The sequence below is a fragment of the Scleropages formosus genome, chromosome 1 (genome assembly GCF_900964775.1).
Source record: "Scleropages formosus chromosome 1, fSclFor1.1, whole genome shotgun sequence".
In the NCBI taxonomy this organism is placed as follows: Eukaryota; Metazoa; Chordata; class Actinopteri; order Osteoglossiformes; family Osteoglossidae; genus Scleropages; species Scleropages formosus.
Genome location: NC_041806.1, coordinates 43,998,632 through 44,025,194, shown reverse-complemented (window position 1 = coordinate 44,025,194; position 26,563 = coordinate 43,998,632). Strand labels below are relative to the sequence as shown.

The following is a 26,563-nucleotide window of genomic DNA, read 5'->3' as shown; positions in this document are numbered from 1 at the left end:
CATAATGTGACTCTGTCACTCGTTCAACACAATGCGCCAAGGATATCTCAACCTTACATTCAGCACTGGCCACAACTCTTGAAAACACCAAACCCCCTGAACACAGGAGTGTTCATGGATACCAGTGGCATCTTGGCAGCAGAATTGTTCCATTAGAGTCAGAGAAGCTGGTCCTCACCTGTCAACTTAGTAGATAATGGCAATGACGTTGGATGAATTCACTCGCACCATCAACCCATTGTCTCTGCCTCGTGTCCTGCAGATTCAGTCTGGGGTTTACTTCCAAGGTAATGTTAAACAAGTTATTTTCTTTATTTTCCAAGGTTCTTGAAGGCTCTAGGACATGTTTGGAAGCCATGTGCCAGTTGGCCATTGTTCACTTTCAACTTCTGACTATTGACATGATATTGCTGGTGAAAAATTCCTCAGGGCGATGAGGAAAGTCAAATTCATATTTGTTTAATCTTTCCAGAAGTATTGCATGCGTTCATTTTGCTTACAACACATCTTTTAACAACAAATATTACTAATAGCTGTGAATCTTTCGTACAAATTTTTGAGTTGAAGTAAAATGCATTACCAAGAATTTTGTCTGTGGCTACCTTGCATTTTGACACGGAGAACTTTGATAGCGCATCTTACATGTTTATATGTTTAATTTTAATTACTCGTAAATATTATCATTCTACGTCGCCAAACAGGACAAAAACTTTTTAGTGGAACTTTGTTCTTATAATAGTATGCATGTTTGAAGTCTTGAAGTTACCCAATGGGTAAGCATAAAAATCAGTTGACATCTAAGGAAACACTTTTCACGGATGGAATCTGCAAAATAATATTGACTAGTAAAAGGGAAAAAAAAATGTGGCCTACATTATACAGATGACAAAAGTCCTTCAAGGTGTTTTTTTTTTTTTTTCTTTCCTGTCTTTAATTTGTAGCTTCTGAGAGCAAAACTTTCAGTGCTTCAAGTTCTGCACTTAAGTTGACTTCCTGTATTTTTTTGCACTATCGTTTATTTTTACCTGAAGTCATTACTTTTTTGAATGGCTTCAGTGACTAAAAGGACAGTGTGTAGAATCTACTGTGTTAAAGAAACAATGTTCTACACGTTCATTTTAAAAGGTTATTTTTTACACCACTGAACTTCTATTTCCTCCATGTACTGGTATCACGGGGACTCACTCCTGTATTTACTGTACCGTACAATACATCGCTCTTTTGGGCTCAGAAACGATGTATGAGTTTAGTTACATTAATTTTAGCTCTTTATTGCATTTTGGAAAAATTAGCAAGAAGGGAACAGCTGTTATACCTTTAGCAGAAGCTAATTTAATTTTCAACTGTTCCAGTCAATGGTTCATGAGTAAAACTTGTCAGGGGGGGAAAAACTCACATATTTCTCTAGGTTCTGTATATGAGATGTTCGGAAGGGAATGCTGCCTTCCAACTGGAGAAGTCATGAAGATCATTGGGATCAGCATTGCCACGCTGACTGCAAGCGTTCAGCAGGAGGGGTCTGTTACCTCAACCATCACCCTGCCACTGGACTACCCTGGTAAGCCTTGAGAGGCAAACATCCTTGCCACTCATGTTTGAGATGTTTGTTGTTACAAGCCATAACCATCTGTTTCTTAAGTATACTTTTGCTATTTAACAGAACATTTCAAATGACATGTTTGAATAATAATTATATTTAGCTGGAATCTTAACCCACTAAAGTCTAGAATCAGCAAATGAGGACCCAAATCTGTGTCTTAAGCACATCTTTCCCCCTGTCCTTCGACTTGATAATGTTTTAACACTTTAACTTGAAATTGCACATTTACTTTTATTTTATAATGAAGAGCAAATGGATGACTGTCAGCTCTTATTTTTGCTAGGCCTCTTCAGGATCATGGCTGACCGGAAGCCATACCTCACCATTAGAGAGATCACGGAATCCTTGCGCATCGGTGGAGACCGGCTGGGCCGGCCCGAGTTCCGCTGCTCCGGCCGCCTGCGCCCTGCGGACGGCCCACTGCGGGAGGGCGAAAGCTTTGTCCTCGTGTCGCCGGCGAAGGGTAACGGCGATGGGGCCGTGGAGTGTGAGGTTATGCGGGGTGACACCAGGCACCGCTTCATGCTGGGGCTGATGCAGGAGGGCGAGTTCTACGAGTGTGAGGATGATCAGTTCTACACACTGAAGGAGCTCGCAGAGTGGAAGATGCCAAGAGGTCGGCTGAGGACAGTGACTCTAGCCAAAGCCCTGCCGAGGAGGGATGTGTTTTTCTGCGACCTGCTTGAGAACTACACCGGAGAGCTGATTCTCTCACCTGTTTACGAACTGCAGGCTGTGATGAAGTGTGAGTTTGTTTTTTATAGTTACCCAAAATTGAGTTCTCAGCATGTTTATATTGTAAATTGCGTCCAGTAAAATGGCTTTATACACATCGCTGGCATAAGATGACAACTTGTTTCAGAATTTAGGCAACGTGATACGATTTTTTTTTAACATCTAATTTAAGAAATAATTTAAAATATTTGAACACACTCTTTCTGTGAAAACAAATCTCTCCAGAAATGCTATGTGTTTCATTGTAAAATTAAATATCCCCTGAGTATATGTCAGCCTCTCAGTAATCATTAATGAGAAGCTCTCTGGCTCTTCCAAGTAACATGTTTGGAATGCTGATTTTTTTTTTTTTTTTCCTTCTTCCCAGATCGGAAGGATGTTGTGCGAATTCCATCCAACCTTGACGTAGAGGTAATAGACGTAACGGGACATTGGGACAGTGAGTGCTTTCTGCAGCCTCTGTCACTGAGTGATGTTTTCAAGAAGCCCAGTGAGGAGTTCCCCCTCGTGGCTGAAGTTATCGAGGCCCCGTTGCACGTTCAGGAAGAGTTCGGCTTCCTCAAGCACTGCAAGAAACTTATCATTCACAGCACCTGCAAGGCGAAACGGATACTCGCCTCTGAAATTCGCAGTGACGCACAGAGGCACTTCCTTATTCCAGTCTCCTACAGAGGGAGGTTTAAACGGAGACCAAGGGAGTTCCCAACCGCTTACGACTTGGAGGTCGCAAAGAGAGACAAGGAGCAGCTACATGTGGTTGCCACCAGAGCCTTTGAATCACGGTATGAGGGGCTGTCCACCGTCTTTGTGGGAGACCAGTACCTGGTACGTGGACGGGAGACAAGCGAGGTCATCTATGGTGGAACACGGAAGATGGTAGAAGCTTTAGCCTGTGAGAAGATCGAGGGCAAGAACTATGAATCTGTGCTTATCCCCATGTGCTTGGATGGTGGCTTCGTGGAGGTCATCCACGACAAGAAGCAGTATAGCATCGCCGACATCTGCACGAAGTTCCACCTCCCGTTCAACGTCAAAGTGTCTGTTCGAGATCTCTCTGTGCGCGAGGATATGCTTGCAGCTGTTCCTGGGCTGCGTCTGGAGGAGGAGATCACGGATCCCTACCTGCTAGTCTCTGACCCGGAGTTGTCCGAGTGCTGGGAGGTGCCCGTCAATCGGACCCACCTGACCGTGGTGCTTGTCCACGGGGGGGAGTTAGAGAACCACGGCCCACAGCCGGTCATGCGTGCTGCTGTGGAGGAGATTGGGGAAGACTGTTACTACACTCTGAGGAGGTATGCCACAGCCACGGTGCTCCCACCACCCCGTCCACCCAAGAAGCCCAGACAGCCAGAGCTGGACGCCACCAAGCTGCTGCCACAGCCTCAGAGGAACGGCACCCCAGGTTCACCAAAGGTACAGTTACCGTGCATCTTTACTTCCCGTTCAACAAAGTTACCCTCTACCTTTCACTCTGGATTAGTTAGGCCTTCCTATCCACTCCGAGTGATTATGTTCCCTTTGAGTAGGTATCTCAGTGAGGATGAGAGAAATTATAAGGATATAAAGAGGTTAAGCTTGTATCTTGACGTGTAATGACATTGTAATTTTGTATTCTCTCCACTCACTAGTTACCAATTTGTTTTGTCAGGAACACAAATACAATGTCATTCTACAGCTTAAAAAGAAAAAAAAATCAGAAATTCTGATTGTGTAAATTATTACAATCATGCTCCCGTTACTTGCACAGTCAGGATCTATAATTTGACATTTGTCATCTGCCTCTCTGTAGGTACACATGATTTAGACCTGCAGACCTGTTCAGTCTAAACTGTTAACTTTGCTGCTTGCTAACAAGTCCTGTAACAGCTTTACAAATTGATGTTGTTTGGCAAAAAGCTCTTGGACGAATTGGCTGCGGCAGCTTGGATGGCCGTCAGACAATTGCGGGAACGTTGGGTTTCTGTGAGTCGCTGATCTCCTGTGGAAGGGGCTGTGTTGCTCCACAAAGTGATGCTCAACTTCATTTTTTCATGAAAGCAATCTAATATCATGCAGCCTTTTTGCTGAGGCGTTATCGCCAATGCTTTGCTCGTTTCCTGTAAATGACAGGTTTCCCCTTAATTAATCACTACAAAACTACAGAACTGTCATGCGCCAGCTGTTGTAGTTAAGCCATTTCCACGCTAATCACTTGTAGGGCTGGTGACTACTGGTGTCTGGTGTGACACTGGATGTAGTGACTTGTGCGTGGATAAAACTGGTTCTGAAATGTGTTTGCCAGAACCATCCCGTTACATGTATCTCAGTTTATAACCTATGTAAAATAAGCAGTTTCAAACATGTCCAGTTTAAAAAATGTAATTGGATAAATGAATGTGTACAGTTTTATGACCAACTGCTACGGTAAACTCAATGAATACAGGCAATGAAATAATCAATACGTTTCTTCTTGTTTCAGAGTCCACATCTTCACACACCCAAGCCCGCCAGTGCAGTTTCACCTGCTTTTGTAGAACAATGTTGTCCTGTGCTAAGACCCGAGACAAAGTTAACCCCTAAAACTGGTGCTTTTCTAAATCCAGCCCAACAGAAAGGTTCGAATTGTGTCCTTACCTCTCTCTCTACCTTTGCCTTGCGTTTACTGCATCTTTTCTAACTTTGAATTCTCACGTTGGGCGGAAACACATAGATCTTGTCATATTTTCTCAGCTGATTAAGTGATACAGATTCTCTCTGTAAAGCGTAACAGCTATTCTAAGATAAATATTTGTACAGTTGTATTTTCAGAGTGATACCAAATCAGTCATCTGAAAATGTGCTTTTAAATGTATCGTTCGATATACATTATACATATGAAGTATTAATGTATTTTTGCATCATTTTTTTCTTTCTGTTCCAGCCTTAAGTCAAGGGAAATGTGTGGAGGACACAAGCAGTAACGACGATGATGATAAGCATGACTACGAGTACATTGACGAAAACGAGATGGAGAGCATCAGGACAAAATTTCAACTGCAAAGTATTAACAGTACGGTCAGAGGGAAGCCAGCAAATACATATGAGCAGTCTGTGTAGTCTGCAAACAAAATTAAATCAGTTTTTAATATCATGCAGAAGGGCTTTACTATGTAACAGCTCTATTCAAATTGCATTATTTTTAAAAAAATTTTTTTTTTTTTGGGACACAACATATTGGCAGCTAAAATTTAATTAGAAAATGCCATTCAAAAGTTGTCTTCCTTTAACACACATGAAAGTCACAACTACTAATAAAACTGAAATATTGAGCTTATTAATGTTTTAACCACCAATGTGTAAACTCTACTTGTACGTTGGAGATATTACTTTTAAAATATCAAATAATTTGTTTTATGCATATTACTTCTGATTTATTTATTTATAGTCTTTCATCTCTCATACTTAGTTTCAGATCGTGAAATGCGCTGAAGTTTTAAAATACAGTCCAAGATCTTAAAAAATGTAATCAGTGTTGTTTGATTTTGCTGATAAATTAATAAAAGTTAATATTGTTTTTCTTTTTAAATAACTCATCTTAGGTTGTCAGTGTCTACTTATTTCAGTGTTTATTGATATACCCTAAGCGATACGTCATGTCAAATGGATAAATGCAAATTTAAAACCAAAGTGCTATATGTATTGTTCAGCAAGAAAATACCAAGGATGTTACGTTGTTACATTTTTAGAATTTCTTAATAAATATATGCATCAATAAATAAATTTATTATTTTTGCTTTCAGAATGAAATGTTATGGCTAATATGGTTGGTACATGTTCCAACAATTGGTCCTGGCCCCCAAATGGGTTTTCCAGTGTTCCAGACAGGCACTCTCAGAAGTACACATTGCATATGATTCTTTACAAGAAAAACTATACCCATTAATGTATCTCATCTGGGTTAAAAATTGAGGTATTCGTGTTTGTTTTGAACTTGCAGTGCTCATAACATCATCAGAAAAAAATGAACTCGGCCCCATTCTGGGCACTCGGCCCCAAATGTGTTTAAAGACACTAAAGTGGAAAACATGAAAACTTCATCCTTTGCAAAACGTGGGAGGGTAATTCTTTCAGGAATTACGCTGTCATGGTTTACCTTTGTCTTCTGCAATAAATTATGTCATTAGTTTGTTTACAGTGATAAATAATTTTGGGGACATTAAACTGCAGTATATGAAACTCATCAGTACATCGTGTAAAATAAGCTCCTGGGCAAACATTTTATTTTAACACCGCTAACATTGTAGCTGCTTTGAAAAGGTATAATTTACCAAACAGTGAAGCAAACAACCACATTAGTAAATATTAAAGTATGAGTGGAAACGCGCGCTCAGCTCGTGCGCCCTGAGGAAACGATCCAATTGCATCGCATATAAATGGCCACCAGAGGGGGACAAAAACCATCTGAAAAGATCACATTTGCGTAGACACTGAGTGCTATATTTATTAGAATGTTTGCTCTTCATGAATGTTTCAAATGTTATTCCTCCTCTTAAATTTTTTCGTTGCATTTTGTATACGTTATATTTTTTTTTTTCCCTCCGGTAAAATACACCTAGATCAGTGTTAGCTGCCTCAACATTTTTAGTTCTACACCAGCAGATTATTACAGTAAATCTGTGACGTTAGATTGCACAGCAAGGTTTATGATGAAATAAGCAGAACATGTGGTGTGCCACTGAAGGTGTGATTGGATTATTTTGCATGATATGCTAACAGCCTTTAAAGATCACAGTCACACATGGTAAATATAATTAAAAACTTTTTGTATTTACATATGTCACTTCATAGCAAATTATACTAACTGCCATATTCCTCCACAATGCAGAATAATGCTAGTTGCCATGTGGTGCTGCTGTGATGCGTGTGCAAATGGCTTGAACCACACATCAGCCGGTCTTAGAATCTGACTGTGCCGTGTACAAAATTTGACATGCTACCCCTGCTTGGGATGAGCGGTTTCAGACAATGTGTGTGTACTGTAAACTGAAAAGGCCACAGAGGTCAAAGCCAGTTAGTCAGTTGAAGTGGCTGCAGTGTTTGTGATGCAAGGACTGGCAAGAGTTTTCCTTAATGTCAAGGAGTGTGAGAGTTTAATGAGCCCCTTTGCTTAAAAGGTGTGACAGCAGAGATGACACTTGTTATAAACAACTTTAGTGAGTTAAGTAAGTATGTCCATCTCCATGGATGGGGTTGGTCACAGGAGGATGGAGTGCAATCATTGCATCACCATAGCCTTTTAATGGCAGGGGCGGGGGGTGGGGGTCAGGATATCTCTAGACCATAACTGTGATTTACTACAAAAGCAGTATTGAACATACACATGAAAAAATCCCCAGTGCTATTATTTCTTCATAATAATAAAGAAATGTCATTAGGTTTAAAATGCATTAATTAGTCCTAGTTGTCCTCAATGCAAACACAATTTTAAACAATTAGTTTTCTGATAAATGCTAACACTGATTCTGACTCCAACATTTGATTCACTGTTTAAGATAAGACAGATTATCCTTAGAAGAAAAGTGTTCCCGGTTATTAGAACTTAATGCTGTAACACCGAACACCTAAAGCAAAACACACATGATCCCTTTTGTACAGACGCTTAGCATACGGCCTTTCACTGATCTGGAAGAATGTGAAGTGTAGTACTTTTTAGTACTTGATTTTGGTTTGCTTTAGGGCTCATCAAGGTTGCAAAGAAAGTGATAAATCTTAAGAAATCTATTAACATCGGCAACTGCTTTTCCCATTAAGGGTCGTGATGGTCCAGAGCCCATCATGGAAGCACATGGCATCGGGCAGGGTGCGTCATGGAGGAGGCCACATTCCAGGGCAATCACACACTCGTTCAGTCACACACACAGTACAAGGCAGTGAGCGTGACCACTTGATTCAGAGCAGACCTTTGAGATGTGGGTGGAATCCACATTTGAAGACGCACCTGTGCTCACAGCCTACGAGTTGAGGCGCCAGCGACAGCCACTGTGACACAATGATGACAAATTAAGTGTTGGGGGGGGAAAAATATTTTACAAAATTATATTAAAAAATCTTGACACAAAAGAAGAAAATACTGGCACTATCTGAAAAAGAGAGCTGATATTCTGATGAGAGCTGTATCTGCAGTGTGCGGGTTCTGTGTTGAAATCCCAGTTCTGTAGTACCCTCAAGCAAGGTGTTCACCTACAATGAAAATGGGTAAATCATTGTACAGCTGATTGTCCGACAATGGGCACCAGTTTGGACAAAGGCATTAAATAGCGAATACCAGAATTTGAAGTGTTGAAGCAAATTGAGAGTAGTGACAGAAAAAAAAAAAACACAAAGTGCTGCAGAGCTGTTTCCTACCAAGTAACCAAAATCATCCCTCAGGCCATTGAAACGCTGTACCCACGGTTTGCTGTAGTCACTTTCCTTTTTCCACTATGGGACAGAAGAAAATTAGTGAAGCATTAACACAGCGGTGCTGTTTTTATATTAATGTAAAAACTGTAATGAAAAGCAGTTGACTGGCACTTCCGTCACATAAAACTATGTCGATTTGATAGCAGCGCTTATAAAATTTGATAAAAGGATTACCGGTCTGAAAAAAGAAGTTCATTCTTTATATAGCTCAAAAGAAGCTATTATAATGTTACTTATGATCAAGTACAGTATATTTAGGTCGTTCCTGAGTGAACTTGTATGTCCTGAAATGCATTAAAACTTTCCCTGCAAGAAATACTGGGGATGGTGTCGATAACCGTTCCACCTCCTTACAGACTGATTTTCAGCTACAAATTAGCTTCAGATCAAGGGAGGTATATCTGAAACATTGCAGTAGCATGATATACTGCTTCATACCGTGTTGTTACCACAATTACCATATGGAATGGTTTTTTTGTAGCACAGTGCAGTGTGAAATTTGTACATAGATATGATACATTATAGCAGGTTACTGCAGCATCACAATCTTTCTTTTACTGTTTTTTGTTTTTCATAATTGGTCAAAGAGACTACAGTGCAGCTTGTATGACAATCCACTAGACAGACAAAAGCATCAAAATGCTTATAATGAAAGGATAATAAGAGATGAAATATCCACACTGAACTAAACTGAAAGGATCTAGAAAATCAGAAATTATCACAGTCAAAATGTCCTGTGTGTCTGTTTTTGTGTCTGGTGCAAGGACAGGCAAGTCTTCATATGAAGTTGTGAGAGTTTAATGAGTCCCCTTGGATAAAAGGTGGGACAACACGCAGATATGAGAAGTGTCCTAAACAACTTTAATGAGTAAAATGTATCAAGGGTCTTGCCACAAGAGGAGAAGGTGACATCATTACGCTATCACAGGTTAGCGATGGCTGTGGGGGCAGGAGGTCTGCAAAATACAACTTTTTTTTTCGTAGAACAGCGGGATTTTACGTACAATCTTAGGCTCTAGAAATCTCCACTGCTACAAGTTAATGTTAAAGAAATTATTTTCATTTATAATGATTATAATATAGGGGGTGCGGTGGCGCAGTGGGTTGGACCCCAGTCCTACTCTCCGGTGGGTCTGGGGTTCGAGTCCCGCTTGGGGTGCCTTGTGGCGGACTGGCGTCCCGTCCTGGGTGCGTCCCCTTCCCCCTCTGGCCTTCCGCCCTGTGTTGCCGGGTAGGCTCCGGTTCCCCGTGACCCCGTAAGGGACAAGCGGTTCTGAAAATGTGTGTGTGTGTGTGTGTGATTATAATATACTTAAGTTATACTGTGTAATAATCATTATTATACATATTATATATTTATAAATTTCATAATGTATATATGCATATGAGGTAAACTGCACCATAATGTTGTACTGTTTACCTCATGTACATATATACATTATCCTTCTATATATGTATACATGGTGGATGTGAGTAATATGAAGTTTGTGTAAAATCAGTGTAAAACCAAATGTACTGTATCAGAAGCATGAAATATACATTGAATTATTTACACATTTCACTGACACTTCTCTCTTGTAATGTTAAGATATTTACAGTTGTTTGTCTATTTCTACACCTGGGTAATTCTACCAGAGCAGTTTAAGGGAGAGACCCTTGTTCAAGGGTACTACAAGAGGAGGTGAGAGTCAAACCTGTGACCTTTGGGTCTAAAGGCAGCAGCACAGCAGCACTAACCACTATGCTACCAGCTACTCCTGTTGTATTATGGAATTATAAACCAGATATTTATTTTACACATATAACTGTCTTCCTCTGCAAAAATATAAAGTAGGGCAATTACAGTGATATGATTTGCAACTGTTACTGTATGCGCTGCAGCATTAATCGATGCCACCCTCAGCACTCTCGCTTTAGGAGCTGCTTACAACTATAGCTTTACTCCTGGATCACTTTTTCCAAAATAAATAAATAAATAAGTACATTTCGTGCCTGTAATTCCTCATCTATTCAAGTCTTAAGTAGTTTTTCTTCTTTCCCTGATCACAGTTTTGAAAACCGACACGTAACGTTACACAGGTACAACATTTTTGACCATGGTGCATTATATTTGCTTCGCCACTAGAGGGAGACAAATACCACATTGCACAACTCTCACACATCTGTGCTTGACAACTTGGTAAATTTTTAGACCTTGACAAAATTGTAAAAACACAGTAACACACAAAAAAACTTCACAGTGTTTTTTCACGTTGGATCAGACCGTTGAAATCAAGTATTTAAATCCTGATTATGAGAATGACAAAACAGGGTACTTTACCAAAGAAGACAAGGACACAGTAGGTGCACAGACTGTGCAAAACAATGGAGCAGAAATGCTCGGAGCTTATGGTTATGACTATACATTTGTATGGATTAGACAAAATTTTGTTTCAAAATTAAATAGAAAATTCCATGGCACTCCTTTCATCAGCAGGTGGTCTAACTGTAAGGTGAAACTCAGTTCTGTATTTTCTATTGGGTACTGCAGACGCAGTGCCCAGAGCCTGCAAAATTTTTTGGGACCTATGAAATATAAAAAATTACAAACAAGAAGGAGTAAAACAAAGAAAAAATATGAAAAAAATATTTGTAAAACAGATTTAATGTAATTTCGCAATCCATAGTTACATTTCTAAAACACAATTCCAGAATTTCAGAACATTTCCTAAGAAGGTTTCTTTCTTCAGCTTCTCCATGTGTCATGTGCTTTAGAATTAAGATGGTTTTTGTTTCATGTCTATCAGCATCATTTTGTTGAGGAATTTTATCGCTGTGCTCATTTTGGAGTGAAAATGTATAGTAAGGAATATTTCTAACAGCTTACAACAAGGTTTTAAAAAAATATCTGTTGTACGTAAAAGTACATAACATATAATGCTGCTGGAAGCATTGATTATTATGCAAGAAATAGTAACATCTTAAATTACCAAAATTAATTATTATTTGCATTGTTGATACTTAAAAAACTCAAATTTTAAAATATTTAAATATTTTTGCTAACCAGTAATATGACTATCTGTAGTACAATAATATGACGAGTTGCGGTAAAAACAAAAGGCCACGAACGTCAAAGTCAGTCAGTCGGTCAAAATGGCTGTTGTCTGCGTGCTTCCGTGTGATGCAAGAGTTCTCCCTGATGGTAGGAAGTGTAAGTGTTTAATGAGCCCCTTTGCTTTAAAGGTGTGACAGCTGACAGACTTAAGTGTTATAAACAATATTAACAGGTTAAGTATGTACATGCGGTTTTTCACAGGAGGGCAGGATGACATCATTACATCATCTCAGGCTGGTGATCGCTGCGGGTGGAGGGTGTCAGCAGACCATGAGTGACTTACTACAGAAGCAGTAGGAATCTTACAGGCCTCAGAATCCCCATGTTTAAAATAATATTTTGAGTAGTATTGTCACGTTTACAGAAGAATAAAATCATATGACTCAGTGCCTCACAGTGTTTATTCCCACAATAACTAAATATCTATAAAATTTATCCTGACAGAGTGCAAACTTCTTTGCATGAATGTATCAGTCAAGACTAGCTTGCGCATCAAATTACCCTACTGCAAATACACTATGAAAAATGCAAATATAAATGCACCTTTCAATATTTGTTCTCAGCTGTTCGTCCTTTACCGGGTCATGGTGGTCCAGAGCATGTCCAGGAAGGACAGTTCACAAGGCAGGGTATGCCCTGGACTGGATGTCAGTCCATCACAGGCTACACACAGTCACACACTCTGCTAATGTAGAGTGCCTAATTCATCCGCACACATGTTGTTGGATTGCGGGAGGGCACCTACTGAAGAACAGAGAAGGTGCAGAGACCAAGGCAGATTCATGCAAGAAGGCGAGGCACCAGTGCTACCTGCTGTGTCACCATACCACCTTGTATACAGCTGCAATAAATTTTTCATTAAAAAAAATTTTTAGTGTATAAAAAAATTACCTTTACATTTATATGTATTCATTATCAGATGCTTTTCTCCAAAGTGGCGTACATTTCATAGAAAATACAATGTGTGCATTACATTAGAATAGAGGCATAGTTGCAGACATGTGATCCTTAAGTATAGTTTCTTTCACCAGATGCACCAGTGTTCATCACACCAGTAGCTGCATAAGACTTTATCAGAATGAATCACCTTCCTAGAAGTTTTTTTTTTTTTTTTTATGAGATAAATATAAACATTTACGTTACTTTACAGGAGCATCATATAAAGTATCCTGCAAGGATTGATCCGGGCATGATCTTAAAGTTATAGCACATGAACATTTATACCTTAAATGAACTTAAGAGATCGTGGGCAAAGTGAGTCTGGAAGAGGTAAGTTTTAAGACCCTTTTTAAATGAGGACAAAGATCCAGCAGTTCTGAGTGAGAGGGAGAGGTCATTCCACCACAACGGAGCCAGAACCGAGAACCTCAGTGCTTTACTTTTCATGCACGGGACCACCAAACAGACAGATGTGGAAAAGCGTAGCTGTCTGTCTGGGGTGTAGCGAATAATCAAGTCTTGTAAATAGCTGGGAGCAGCTATATTCATGCATTTGTAGGCCATAACCAGGGTCTTAAATTTGATCCGGTTAACTTAACTGATCAAGTTAAGTTAACTGTTAACTTATCAAGGATTTTAAAAGGTAACAGTTAAAATATGATTAACTGTTAACTTACCAAGGATTATAAAAGAATATTGAAAGCTTAAAACTGCTGAAAAACTCTGAGACTTGGCATGAAAAGACAACTAAACTGAAACGGCATAGTTGGTCAAACAAAGTCATTCAGTTTAATTGGCTGTTTGTTTCTACGTGCGATGGAAGGACAAACAAGTGTTTTCCATGGTGCCGAAATGTGTGAGAGTTTAATGAGCCCCTTTGCTTAAAAGTTGTGAGGACATGCAGGGGTGAGAAGTGCGCTAAACACCTTTAATGAGTAAAGTAGGTTCATGGGCTTGGTCACAAGAGGACAGGTTAACATCATTACATCATCACAGACTGGTAATAGTTGTGGGGGCAAGATGTCAGCAGACCATGACTGAGATTTACTGCCTGAAAATGTCAGGCCTGTAACAATAATGACCAAATTAGTAGTTTGTCCTGTGTCCATGCTTTCTATACATCTAGCTGTTAATGGAGAGCTACAAGACCTGCACATAGACTGAACCACCGGAATAAGGTTGTGAACTGCTGTAGACAAAGACATCCATCGAACAAAAATGTTGAAGTGATATTTGAGAAATACTCTGGCTCCTCAGTTTACAAACACAATCTGGATTCAGAATTCTACAATTAATTTGCTTAGTTTTAAACTCCAAAGCCACGATTTCCGACAACTCACAAAGTAAAGCTCTATGATACAGATATCCTTCAATTTACGAATGGTCCGATTAAAGTAATTAAATCATCGCGACTAAATAGTTCCGTCTGTGACATTACCCTGGTTTGCCTGTAGATGTCATGCAAAGGTGATATTAATTCAGGTTTGCCCAGATCAATATTTACTGTGGTTTCACTTATCACAGTGAACTTAGATGCTTTACACAAAAGGAAGATTCGTGTGGTTGACAGCCCAGCATCAACAACTGCTTTTCTGGCAATGCCCATGCTTGTAATACGTAACAGTGCTGTATAGTATGTCTCAGGTAAAAAGTAATCAGAATCAGGATCTCAGAATCAGTTATGCTTTGTCACAATGAGCCTGTAGAGCTGTTTTCATTCAGTACAAGAAGGTATCTATGGCGCTAATCTTGGTGTTACTAATAAAAAAACAATAATGATAACAGTGCAATAGAGATGAACAAGCACTAACGGTAGACAAAAACATTAAACTAATTAAAAGCCATGGGAAATGAGTCATGAGATATATGTGCTATAAGTAAACTGAAAAGGCCTGAAAGGTCAGAGGATGTCATTACGCTGCCTGTTTGTGTTTGTGTGTGTGATGCAAGGAGAGTTTTTTCCTTGATCTCAAGGTGTGTGAGAGTTTAATAAGCCCCGTTGCTGAGAAGGTGTGAGACTAGGCAGAAGAGACGAGTCCTACTCTATGTTAATGAGTTCAGTGTACTCATGGCCTTTGTCACATGAGGACAGAGTGGCATCACCACGACAAGTTGTTAGTGACTCTGGGGGGCAGGATGTCTGTTGACTGCAACTGTGATTTACTGCAGCTGCAGGATTTAACTTACATGTCCAAGAATCCCCACTGCTATACTTCATTTTTAAAATACGATTTTATAGAAGTTGTAGTACATTTAAAACAGCTGTCACCAAAGTTGCTAACACTCTGACCATCAGTGAAGAATATGGTCCTCCATTTAACATAAGTCAAATTAGTTTGAGAAAGAAGCTTCGCTTATTATTAAAATGTGTTCTATATGCTGTCTTCATGTTAAAGGTATATAAAAACATAATGCATATTAGTTCTGCAGTAAAAAGCCTGAGGTGTCTTTCTGACCGAGTGCAATGTCAAGTCTTCCCTATACGTGGATGTGCCACTTTTTTTTTTTACTGTATTCATTACCTATTTTATATGCTATTGGTTTTATATAACTGAGAAGTTCATTATAATTGTCACAAATTAAAGTACATATAATAAAACACAAGAGGTAGACAAAAACATGGAATAGCTGGAAATCACTGTTAATCATAGGATAAAGAATAGATTGAACTATACACACTGAAGCTAAATGACAGCAGACAGAAATAAGACATGCTCTTAACAACAGTAATGAGTTAAATATACCCATTTGCTTGGTCACAGTAGGACGAGGTGCCATTGCATCATCATACCTTGTCAAAGGCTGGGGAGCAGGATGCTCGAAGGCCATAACTGTGATTTACTACAGCACTGATTTACTATACTACTTTCAGGCCCAACTGCTACAAGTCATGTCTAATTTAGAATTCATATGTAGTTTTCCTCACAGAAAAAAAACACTAAAAATATCAGTGGGTTATGTATATTTTGCAAGAGAAAAAAATTGCATAATTAGCTCTGTTGCCTTAACGTTAGATTAACATGCTTGAAGTGGCTTTGTGCTTATTAACACTGTCCTTACTGTCCTTATGTGTAAAATATAGGGATGACTGACAGTGTAGTAGTTCGAGCTACTGCATTTGGATCTCAGGGTTGCAGTTTGAATCTCACCTATTGCTGTAGTACCCTTGAGCAAGGTACTAAACCCTCAGTTGCTCCAGTAAAATTATTCACCAGTATAAAGGGTAAATAGTTGTAGGTAACTTACCATTGTAAGTTACTCTGGAAAAAAAGTGTAAGGTAAATGTCAAATTCCCTTTACAGTTAATCTGAAAGACAACGTTTATGCACTATAATTCTAAATTTGTACACATTATAATTGAAGTATATATATAATGATCCTTGTAATACAGCATCAATGCGTTTTCCACTACTACATTAGTTGGAAAGCACTACTAATGACAGCTGATCTTTTTATCTTTACAAATACAACTTTTGTTTGTGTATTCCAAATGTGATTAACACCCATAAACAAAAATGTATAATGGGAAAGTGCTTTAAGCACAGTAACATGACCTTAATATCTTGGGGTTGTTTACCACACGGTAGCCACCAGTCGAGAGAAACTGTTTAGAACGACATGAGACAGCAGCCATCATGTTGAACTTTTATTTATTCAACAATGTTAGCAGCTATTTTTAGCATGTTGCATACTGCGCACAGTAACAAGACCCATCATACTTGCAAAATGTGGAAATCAAATTTTATTTCCATATTTCACCACTGAAATGTTGTTCATTTGATGTACCATGCAAATGATGATGTTCTGCAGTACTGGAGTGTGGTCAGCTCATAGGGAGAGAGCAGGTTGAAGTCATGTCTTTCATGATAGACATGAGTCCAGCAACTGCAAATTTGGGCTCGAGGACCAGGTCGCGCAGGACCGCCTGTCCTTTCTCCCGAGCTGGTATAGAGCACATGGCACTGCGCCACATAGTCTTCAAGACTCCTTCTGCAAGGGGGATGTTCAGGTCAGTCAACCATACACCTCACCACACCACACACCAGCTGTCCTTACGTGCCTGTAGGGTGACTTCTTAATGATCGAGTGGCACTGTGCTTAGCGGTTTAGTTACTTTACGGATGTATCTGTGTGCATGTATGTTGTATGTATATAGTGCACATTGTATTCTTTGTACAATGTAACGAACATTAAAATCAAATAAAATTTCCATCTGGGATTAATAAAGTTTAATTCATTCATTCATTTATTCATTCATTGTGTGTATTGCTGAAAATCAGTGCATTACATATGACACAGCGCTAGAGGGCTCATAAAAATTCACATTCTACAATTCTGTACTGTTTAAATGTTCATACTTCTGAGTCATTAGCTATATTATTGTTGCGCAACTTATTCTGTTGTATCCACCTAGTAGAAACAAGCTTCACAGAAAAATTTTAAATAGTGTGCATTTTGGAAGTAACTCTGAGAAATCCCTTTGTACTGAGAAGTTGCTTACCCAGAACAGAATTCATAGATTCCATCCAGTAGAAGATGTAGAGGGCATGGTTCTCTGCTTCGCTTAGATCTGCAATATTGGGTGGACTGTCATCCTCCTTCAGCACACGGCCAGGAAGTGGAATCAACAGAGGAGCTGCCTTATCAAGACTGGACTGCAGATGCGTGGCAGCCATGAACTCTGTGCTGTCAACCCAGATGCGACTGAACTTCTGCTCGGGGTTGGAGTAGTGCTTCCTCCTGCAGTGAGAGTAGGGGTGAGGAGTCACTGGTTATGGAGAACAATAATAAATATCGGAGGCTTGTGTATATTGAACCAAGAATACGGATGAAAGATGTTGCAGTGTTACAAGTCTGATAAATCACAGATGAGTTAATTACATGTATTCACTTTGCAGACGCTTTTCTCCAAAACAGCTTCCAATGAACACTATGTAGTGTTATGAGTCCACACACCTTATTCACCAAGGTGACTTACACTGCTAAATACATTACTTACAATGGGTCACCCATCCATATGTCAGTGGAACACACTTTCTCCTGTCACTCACTCACACACACACACACACAGTAGGCAACTTTTACAGTCACCAATTCACCTAAACAGCATATCTTTGGGCTGTGGGAGGAAACCACACGCACCCAGAGAAAACCCACACAGACTGAGCCGGGATCAAACTTATGTCCTTTCAGACCACTCAGGTGCTGTGAGACCCACTGCACCAGCCATATATAATTATTTATCCATTTATACTGCAGGGTAATTTTACTGGAGCAATTTAGGGCAAGCACCATTCTCAGCAGTACTACAATAGGTGGTGAGATTTAAGCCAGCAACCTTCAGTTCTGAAGGTCGCAGCTCTAATCACTATGCTATTAGCTGCCCCACACCTAAGTGAGACAAATAGTTGAATATGGCTACAGATACTCACAGGTCACTGCACTGGGATGACGTGTGCAGCGAGGACACCTCAGCATCCCACATGAGAGTCAGAATCTGTTCTTTTTTCTCAGAATCGGGAAGTTCGGATGTGCTCAAATTCTTAAGGCCCTGAGTAACAGCAGGAAACACAGAAAGACCACATCAGGGCCATGCATCAGTTTATCCCAAGGGACAGCAGGTTTCTAGAAAGTCAAAAGCACAATCTGAACACAATGCCACGTTGTGCTGCTTAGCTTGGTATTCGGCTTGACATGAGGGTGCAAACTGGGGAAACAAGAGCAGTAACAGCGTACCTGGTAAAAGGTGTTCCATTTCTCCATCAGCTCCGTATGCTTCACGTAACAGTCAGAGTAGGAGGTGCAGTAGTCCTGTTCCACACCAGTAAGGGCCTCAACCTGGGAAGTGAGGCCTTGCCCAAGAGTGCCCGTTTCTACAGCAGCCAGGAATGGAATGACTGACAGGTAATAATTCATACCTGGGGAAGAGGACAGTCATATATGAGGCAGATCTGAAAAAATGCAACTTGAGTGATCTCCCTCGGATAAAAGCACCAGGAACACTTGTGACACGATTAACAAGCCGGTATGGCTTTGTGTAGGCCATTAGCAGTTTTGGTACATCAGGCACGAGAGGTTCTGAACCCTGCATCAGGGTGATCCTTAGGGGTCACTCACATGCCCACCAGCTGTGTGGTGAAATACACGTGGAATCGCCACTTTCGTGCCCACATGTGGTACCATCAGTAGGGTCAGCGAGTCGGCCTGAAAAACAGCAACAGCTAAACTAAACTACTACAGCAGCAGTCACCGTTACATCTTACATTTTACATCTGTTAAAGTCCGTGTCCACTATAAAGGTTATGTCTAGGTTGTAGCACAGTAATGTAACACTGTATTGAATTTTTCATGCGACCTGTCTCAAAACAATGCCATTTACATTTCTACATTTACATTTATTCATTTAGCAGACGCTTTTCTCCAAAGTGACGTACATCTCAGCAAAAAAAGAGAGATGATTCAACATGAAACCCACGAAAGGAAATAAACATGCTAAATACTTTCTATTCGCTTACCGAGCTAAACAGCAACTTACAGTCACGCCCATGTAACACAGGCTTGTATCGAGAGTGCAACAGGGGAACATTTCCCAGGGAAATGTTTCTTTCCCTGGAATTGTCAGAGCTATGAATGCATATATGTAAGCCACACTGTAAGAGAATATTGCCCAGTTCAAACTGAAGTTTTTTTCCAACAAATGATACCTGCTGTCTGTACCTGGGAGGGCAAATAGCTACAGGGCAACCGTACCATAAACCTACCTGACTTGTACAACCAGCTGAGCTGAAGCGGCAAGTTCCACAAGGGGTTTTCATTTGGCCCAGGCCCCATGGATGTCATGTAGTCATCTGTGGCATTCAAAATCCACTTAAGCAAACTCATCCTTTGCAAATAGTCCCAGGGCTGAACGACAAGCATCCCATTGTCCGGTGGCTGTTGGCTAATGCGCTCAGGCACCTTGTCCCACAGGATGGGGTAACCCCCTTCTGTGATGACTGCCGAGTGGGCGCACAGACCGTGCAAGAGGAGCAAAGTGACAGCCCGGACAAGATGCATGTTCCTTCACTCTGAACAAATCCACTGCCTCTCAGACAAAGCTAACACCGACAGGTACCCAAGCCTGTAGGTTTACGTATAAATACCTGAGCTGGAACAGTCTGGACTCTGTCTGTAATTTCATGACTCAGCATTTTGTATGAAACAGAGCAAATATTGTCTTGTGTAAATCAATCACAATCAATGCTAGAAGTCTTTCTGAGAAACTTGTGGAAGTGCCCTGTGTGAACCTTATGCACCTGCTTTGTGTGTCACAGCTGTGAGGTTTAAAGCACCAAAAATCAAAATGTAACATGAGTATATATTGCGAGAGTAACAGTGCTCTGGAATCTTTACATCTCAGAGTATGGATATAGTATGATTTAGAAAGCGTAAAAGCATTTACTTTTAATTTGCTATCTATCTATCTATCTATTTATTTATTTATTTATTATTTTTTGCTATCTATTAACTTGCACTAATGTTTTTACCAGAGAAATGTAGGGCTAGTACGGCTAGCCTTGCTCAAGGGTGCTACAGCAAGAGGTGGTATTTGAACCTGGGTCTTCCCTGTGGCAGCTCTAAGAAATATGCTAATTGCTTCAAAGCAGATCTTTCCAGGTTCAGTTTATAAGCCATTTCGAAAAATATAATTTCACTTTAACAATAGCCACTAACAGTACTAGTTACCATACTAACATGTAAGAAGAAGTGGCAGGTATCTGCACCCTGTCCTTTGTCACCCACATGCACCAAAGTTACATAATGTATGTTCAGAGTAAGGGGGTGCGGTGGCGCAGTGGGTTGGACCGCAGTCCTGCTCTCCGGTGGGCCTGGGGTTCGAGTCCCACTTGGGGTGCCTTGCGACGGACTGGCGTCCCGTCCTGGGTGTGTCCCCTCCCCCTCTGGCCTTAAGCCCTGTGTTGCCGGGTAGGCTCCGTGACCCCGTAAAGGGACAAGCGGTTCTGAAAATGCGTGTGTGTGTGTTCAGAGTAAATAACTCTCTGCTCTGCTTTTTTCTTGATGGCAAACACCGTGGAGAGCAAACACAGTCATTTAGGTTTAGGGTTTTGTTTTTGTGCAGTGTTTGGGTGATCTGAGACTAAACTGCATAAAAGACTATTTTGAAACTGTGAAACTGCTGATTTATAACCTAGATTTTAGGTGAATATTGCCTGTCAGGTTCACTGACAAATGGCAAACTGCTGAGTATGTGGTGCCCAGTGGCTTATCAGCGGCCAATGTCTGCTAAAAACATGTACAAAGGTCTGTTAGCTCCACTCCTGACATTTTAGCTCTGTCTACCACACATACATTTGTTAAGCTGCAGCATATTCATCATGTTTTCCCGCACCATCAGGCCATCAGACAATAGCACAAATAAAATTATATACACATTTGTGACTGACCGTAGATACTGTCAAAGGAGGTCAACATAAATCAACATTCTTTTCTCAGTTTAAATCTGTTCATGCAACCCACTTTCTAAACAAACAATTTTCCCAAATTTAGTAGGCATGGACAATTGTGAATGTTTAATATTGTCAAACTGGATTCCCCTTAAAGGCTTCGTTCAGGTAGAAAACACAACGTTTACAAATTCTGTACTGACAGCAACGTAATGAACTGGCTATTGCTGTACACACAATCTCTCACAAAATGGTAAAGGATACATTTACAGCTTGCAATATCACTATCAGCACAGCACACATTTGCATTTTAAAATGTATATTACATACCGCCAGACTGTCGTAAGTGGGGGATAAAAAAGAACATGAAAACTTCACTGGAAAATTTGTTGTAAAATTCGTCACACCATCATATAGGCAAGTTTCACAAACAATGCACATGCAAAGATAGTGGAGATGAGGTATTTTTTTCTTTTTGGTCATTTTCAGTGTTTTAATTTTAGTGTAGTGCTTTTATTTGTTATAGCTTTTTCTGAGGTTTTCACAGAACCTACGTGGTGAATATGAGGAGCAGGTAAAGGGAAATTTAGTATTATGAACAAATCAAAATACAGACTGACGTCAAGTCTAAACTGAAAAATGTCTGCTGAATGTCTAACAATAAACAAACATATACTGCATATGTGACAACGTTTACAAAGTAAATTGTCTGCTTAATGCAGTTTGCTTGAGCAAAAAGTTGCATTTTGTTAAACATTTAGCCTACAATCATTCTCTACTTGTCTAAGTGAAGGCTGCAGCAATCCAGAGCCTATCCTGAAAGCACAGAACACTAGACTAGTCAGCGTACACACAAAATGGGACCCTGGTCCATTGCAGGGTAGCCACACATGCTCGGTTGGTCGGTGACATGCAAACCCCACACAGAGTAATCAATATTCAAACCAAAACCGAAAAACTGTAGGCTGTGTGAAGCAGCAGCTCTATCTGTTGTGCTGCCTGTTGTACCATGATGCTGCTTAGCAGAATATTTTAAAAATGTCCTTGGATTTCATGGTGGACCATAGAGACAAAGTGTAAAACTATAACGTGTGGAACAATTCTGTAAATTTGCTACTTGAGCATCCAAGATGTGGTGGAACAGCTGCTGTTTTTATGATTTCATTGATGATTTTACCTTGAGGAAGTTTAGATGAATGAAGGTATACAGTTTAAGTCGGGTGAAACTTATCTGTCGAGTCAAACTTGTCCTATATGAAGGACTTATTTTTACTGCTTATTTTATTGCTTCATTGTAAAGGTCGTGATCTGGAGAGCCTCTTCCAAAAACTTACATACAGCTCCCAGAAAGCTGCAGTCAGTTATTGTTATGTTTATATAGTTTATTCTTTAAAAAGTCATTAGAATTTGAAGACAACATGTTTCTCCATTTCTCAATGTCAATGAAAGGCAGAGCATATTATGTAAAAGGATGAATATGATGACACAGTAGATCAATGTTGCACTTTCTACAATTTTGTACTTTAATCAGATGCTGACAGCATATCGGTTAAAAAGATGTTTGTAATACATTTTTTGAAAGGGGCTCTCAACCTTTGGATTGTTTGCTTAAGGCCATACTAAAGATAATCTTCAAAAAGAGAAACGAGTGCCCCTTGTTTCCTCAGGCATTCTAATACTTTTTCCTTTATTATTTACACAGTAGGTAGAAGTCATTAAGGCAACCCCAGTAATCTTTACTCTGAAACCTTCTCTAAATGTTAAACACAGTTACATGTGTGCACAACTTTAATTGTGCAGCAGAGCCCAACACACAATACACTCTGAAGATGAAGATGTTGTTTCCTCATTTTACTGATGTCTGAACTTTCCTTTAAGTTCAAACCATTAATACGTGAACACACTGTAAAACAGTAATGTTGTTGCTCTCTTTAATGACCTCATAAGGAATGCCCCATTGCTTCCTCTGTGATGGACCATGAACAAGAATAAAGATAAAAACCCATAAAAAGTTACTCTTTTAAAAGCAGTTAATCCATGTATTAATGTCACCATAATGAGACAATTATAGCTTTTAATGAAGGTGTATTTGCCATTGCACTTGCAGACATCAAGTTAGACTATAAAATAAAAGTTAGTGTTTCAGGTAAATACTCAGATATTAATAAAATTAATTTATAATTAATATGAATTAAATTTGGCCTTGGATTCATATACTGTATGTGCTGAAGTACCCTTCTCTCAATGCAGTCATGAAACAAAGGATACACTCAGCTTCAACAGTTGCAGCAACTAACCCCACCACATTTGGCTGTTATGGCAAGGTGGAAGTGTGGCAAGAGGAAGGACAAGAGGGAAATGTCTGCCACTTGAGTGTAATTAAACCTCGATCGCTTTTTAGTGGACTAATGGCAGGTCTTGGGGCTTGCTGACCACTGGGAAATCAGTTGGAGTATAAGAAGGGACAATGCAAACTTAGGAGACCAAGGCAGCTGGAAAGTGAGCTTATAACAGAACTATCCTGACTACTGTTGGATGTTAGCATCTGACAAGACATTGCACCAAGGTAAGAGTTAATAAAGCTTGATCAACCACATTCAACTCAGTTCAATGATTTGTACTGGAGCGATTAGTATGATTTGATTCACATAAGCTTTAAACTGTAAATGAAGTAAATGTACCCTGAAGGAATTTTAGCTGTAACGGAAAGCAAATTTAGTTCAATATTTCAAAAGAAAGATAAGGTTTGAGCGAAGTTCAGTTCAAAGTGCATTCAGTCGCTGTCAGTTTCTGACACACGGAACTTGCACTTTTAACAATTTAGTTCTACTTGCTTGGTGTATAATATGTAAAAGTCAGTTTGAACTGATCTGTTGGAGAATCCTTTTAGAAATGTCTGAAAATTATATGAATCATATGAGTGTAGGCATTATTATTATTAAAAGTATTTCACACTTAGAAGTGACAGTTCTTGTCAAAGGTGTAATTTTACTTTTTAAACATTGAAAGTTCTTAATATTTCTTCTCAGCTTAAGCTTGTAAAAGTATGAACATTCATCTTCAGAAAAAGCCTTGAGTGAACTGCTTTGATAAAGACATTGAAATGATCTAGACTGTGATCTGACTAGTCGTGTTATACAAATGTAACATAACCTTACCAAAGACTTGTCTCAGTGATTATTGTGAAGAACTTCTCAGCTGGTGAACTGAACCAGATCAGTGTCACTGTTTGTTTTCATATTTAGAAATGTCACCCATACTGCTTTGTTCTTGCACACTGCAAGGTCTGAAATACACACTGCTTTTCACCTGATTCCATCTGCAGTGCTGTAGATATGTCACTAAGTGTAGGTGCCATTACCATGGAGGTTGAGAGTACAACAGCTTACATTAGGGAATATGGTCAATTTTGTGCTTCCACAGCCTTCTCACCACACTTGGCTATTATGGCAAGGTGGAAGTGTGACAATTTTCCATGGGAGACTGCCACCGCCATCAAATTCAAATGCTGATGCTGTTTATTCCCGTTCAGTAGTTTCTTCATTACAGGTGGAGCACGTACTTGCATGTTATAATTGAATCAATTTAAAATTTGAATGAATTAAATCTCTTCCTTTGTCTTTTTCAGGAGAAAAAGCAGCCATTGATGATGAACTACAGCCAACCTCGGACATCTCAAAACTTACACTTCTGTTACGAATCTTCTAACAAGTCTTGTCCTCAGTATATTTATTCGATGGCAGTACGGGTTCCTCTGTACATTTTTTTTGCAGCTGCCATTCTCCTCACAGTCTTTGGAAATCTACTCATCATCATTGCAATAGCTCATTTCAAACAGCTCCACACTCCGACTAACTTCCTCGTCCTCTCCCTGGCCATCGCTGACTTCCTTCTTGGAACGATCACCATGCCACCTAGTATGGTTCAGACACTGGAGACCTGCTGGTATTTGGGCAATCTGTTCTGTAAATTCCACAATAGTACAGCTGTCACTCTATGCACAGCATCAATTTTAAACCTTTCCTTCATATCTATTGATCGATATTATGCTGTCTGTCAGCCCCTACAGTATCAGACAAAAATCACAAACTGTGTCACTTTGGTCATGATCCTGATCTGCTGGAGCCTGTCTGTTCTTACTGGGTTTGGGATGGTATTCTTAGAGCTGAATATCTGGGGCATTGAGGACTTTTATTACGAAAACATTGATTGTGTTGGAGGCTGTACTTTGTTCCAAAGTTTTGCATCAAGTTTTACATCTTCCACTCTCTCATTTTACATCCCGGGATTCATTATGATTGGTATCTACCGGAAAATCTTCCTCATAGCAAAGAGACAAGCTCGGTCTATTCAGGCCTCAGGGTGTCACAAGGCCAACTCTGAAAGGAGCAAAACTCAGAGCAAGATGGAACGGAAGTCCACTAAGACTCTTGCAATTGTTATGGGTGTTTTTCTGTCATGCTGGTCCCCCTTCTTTTTGTGCAATATCATTTATCCAGTCTTTTACATTTCACCAGTACTGCTTGATATACTTGTTTGGATTGGCTATTTAAATTCAACATTTAATCCCATGATTTATGCGTTCTTCTACAGTTGGTTCAGGAAGGCTTTCATAATAATAATATTTTGCAAAATATATCAACCCAATTCTTCAAGAACAAATTTATTTACAAATTAGAAGAAAATCTTAGCTCTGTAGCCAATCAATAAATCGATATATCTAGCTCTGTAAAAAAAAAAAAAAAAAAAAAAAATCAAAGCTTGACAATTAATTAGCTTTAAATGACCAGTTTATCCTCAAGATGCTACACTGAAAAAATCCAATTTCAGAAGGTAAACAGTACAAAACAGGAAAGCTGCTTGGGCATGAATCAGTCACACAAAATATGCACATGTACACATAGAGAGTGAAAACTGTTTGAGACAGATAGCAAGAACAAGACATGAAACTTCCCTAAAAAGCATCATAGTAAGGCAAAAAAATATAGTTCATAGATGTCAATGAAAACAAGTATTCTGAAGAATGCAGATTTGGAAACGATAACAAATACAGCTGCCGTCAATGCCTGGGCCTTCAATGAAAATTTACTGAAAAACATGTTTTATTCACTAGTGTATTTTTTTTGATAGTTTAAGTAAATGTGTGAGGAAAAGGTGACTTCTGAGGGTGACACAAGGTATGATGGTGAGTCACACCATGAAGATGTAAATATAACAGAGCTTCTCTTTGTCACTGGTAAGTCCTGCTGGAGATCGGGGGAGGTGCTTCATAAGAACTGTATGACTAAAATAAACTTCATTAAAATTAGAAAAGACAGATATGAAGGTATG

The 26,563-nt window shown here is 39.6% G+C and overlaps 3 protein-coding genes across 4 annotated transcripts; 2 read left to right on the top strand and 1 right to left on the bottom strand.

The window, feature by feature from the left end:
• On the top strand, window positions 1–5,590 carry themis (thymocyte selection associated). 2 transcript variants are annotated; one of them, XM_018742473.2, is made up of 6 exons: window positions 1–287; window positions 1,409–1,558; window positions 1,884–2,345; window positions 2,703–3,748; window positions 4,794–4,929; window positions 5,235–5,590. In XM_018742473.2, the coding sequence occupies exons 1-6, from the start codon at window positions 197–199 to the stop codon at window positions 5,408–5,410; spliced, it is 2,061 nt and encodes a 686-aa protein (XP_018597989.1). In that variant the 5' UTR covers window positions 1–196; the 3' UTR covers window positions 5,411–5,590. The 2 variants fall into 2 exon arrangements, with proteins under 2 accessions (XP_018597989.1, XP_018597988.1); XM_018742472.2 differs by lacking the exon at window positions 1–287 and having other exon boundaries at window positions 328–1,558.
• A 10,922-nt stretch (window positions 5,591–16,512) lies between these two features.
• leg1.1 (liver-enriched gene 1, tandem duplicate 1) lies at window positions 16,513–19,926 on the bottom strand. Its single transcript, XM_018742391.2, has 6 exons — window positions 19,550–19,926; window positions 18,906–18,992; window positions 18,525–18,706; window positions 18,221–18,339; window positions 17,290–17,528; window positions 16,513–16,778 (listed from the first exon to the last, which is right to left on the bottom strand). The coding sequence occupies exons 1-6, from the start codon at window positions 19,842–19,844 to the stop codon at window positions 16,612–16,614; spliced, it is 1,089 nt and encodes a 362-aa protein (XP_018597907.1). The 5' UTR covers window positions 19,845–19,926; the 3' UTR covers window positions 16,513–16,611.
• A 3,638-nt stretch (window positions 19,927–23,564) lies between these two features.
• LOC108928502 (trace amine-associated receptor 1-like) lies at window positions 23,565–25,910 on the top strand. Its single transcript, XM_018742445.2, has 2 exons — window positions 23,565–23,798; window positions 24,861–25,910. Exon 2 carries the CDS (start codon window positions 24,879–24,881, stop codon window positions 25,908–25,910), a length of 1,032 nt encoding a protein of 343 aa, XP_018597961.2. The 5' UTR covers window positions 23,565–23,798; window positions 24,861–24,878.
• Window positions 25,911–26,563: the final 653 nt, after the last annotated feature.

Excerpts from the sequence above, each read along its gene's own strand:
- leg1.1 (XM_018742391.2), bottom strand. The coding sequence starts at position 19,844 with ATGCATCTTGTCCGGGCTGTCACTTTGCTCCTCTTGCACGGTCTGTGC. Across the intron at positions 18,340-18,524 it reads AATGGAACACCTTTTACCAG|GGCCTTAAGAATTTGAGCAC; the intron begins GTACGCTGTTAC and ends GCTGTTACTCAG. Across the intron at positions 16,779-17,289 it reads ATCTATGAATTCTGTTCTGG|AAGGAGTCTTGAAGACTATG; the intron begins GTAAGCAACTTC and ends TCCCCCTTGCAG.
- themis (XM_018742472.2), top strand. The coding sequence starts at position 1,237 with ATGTATGAGTTTAGTTACATTAATTTTAGCTCTTTATTGCATTTTGGA. Across the intron at positions 1,559-1,883 it reads CCTGCCACTGGACTACCCTG|GCCTCTTCAGGATCATGGCT; the intron begins GTAAGCCTTGAG and ends TATTTTTGCTAG. Across the intron at positions 4,930-5,234 it reads AAATCCAGCCCAACAGAAAG|CCTTAAGTCAAGGGAAATGT; the intron begins GTTCGAATTGTG and ends TTTCTGTTCCAG.
- LOC108928502 (XM_018742445.2), top strand. The coding sequence starts at position 24,879 with ATGATGAACTACAGCCAACCTCGGACATCTCAAAACTTACACTTCTGT.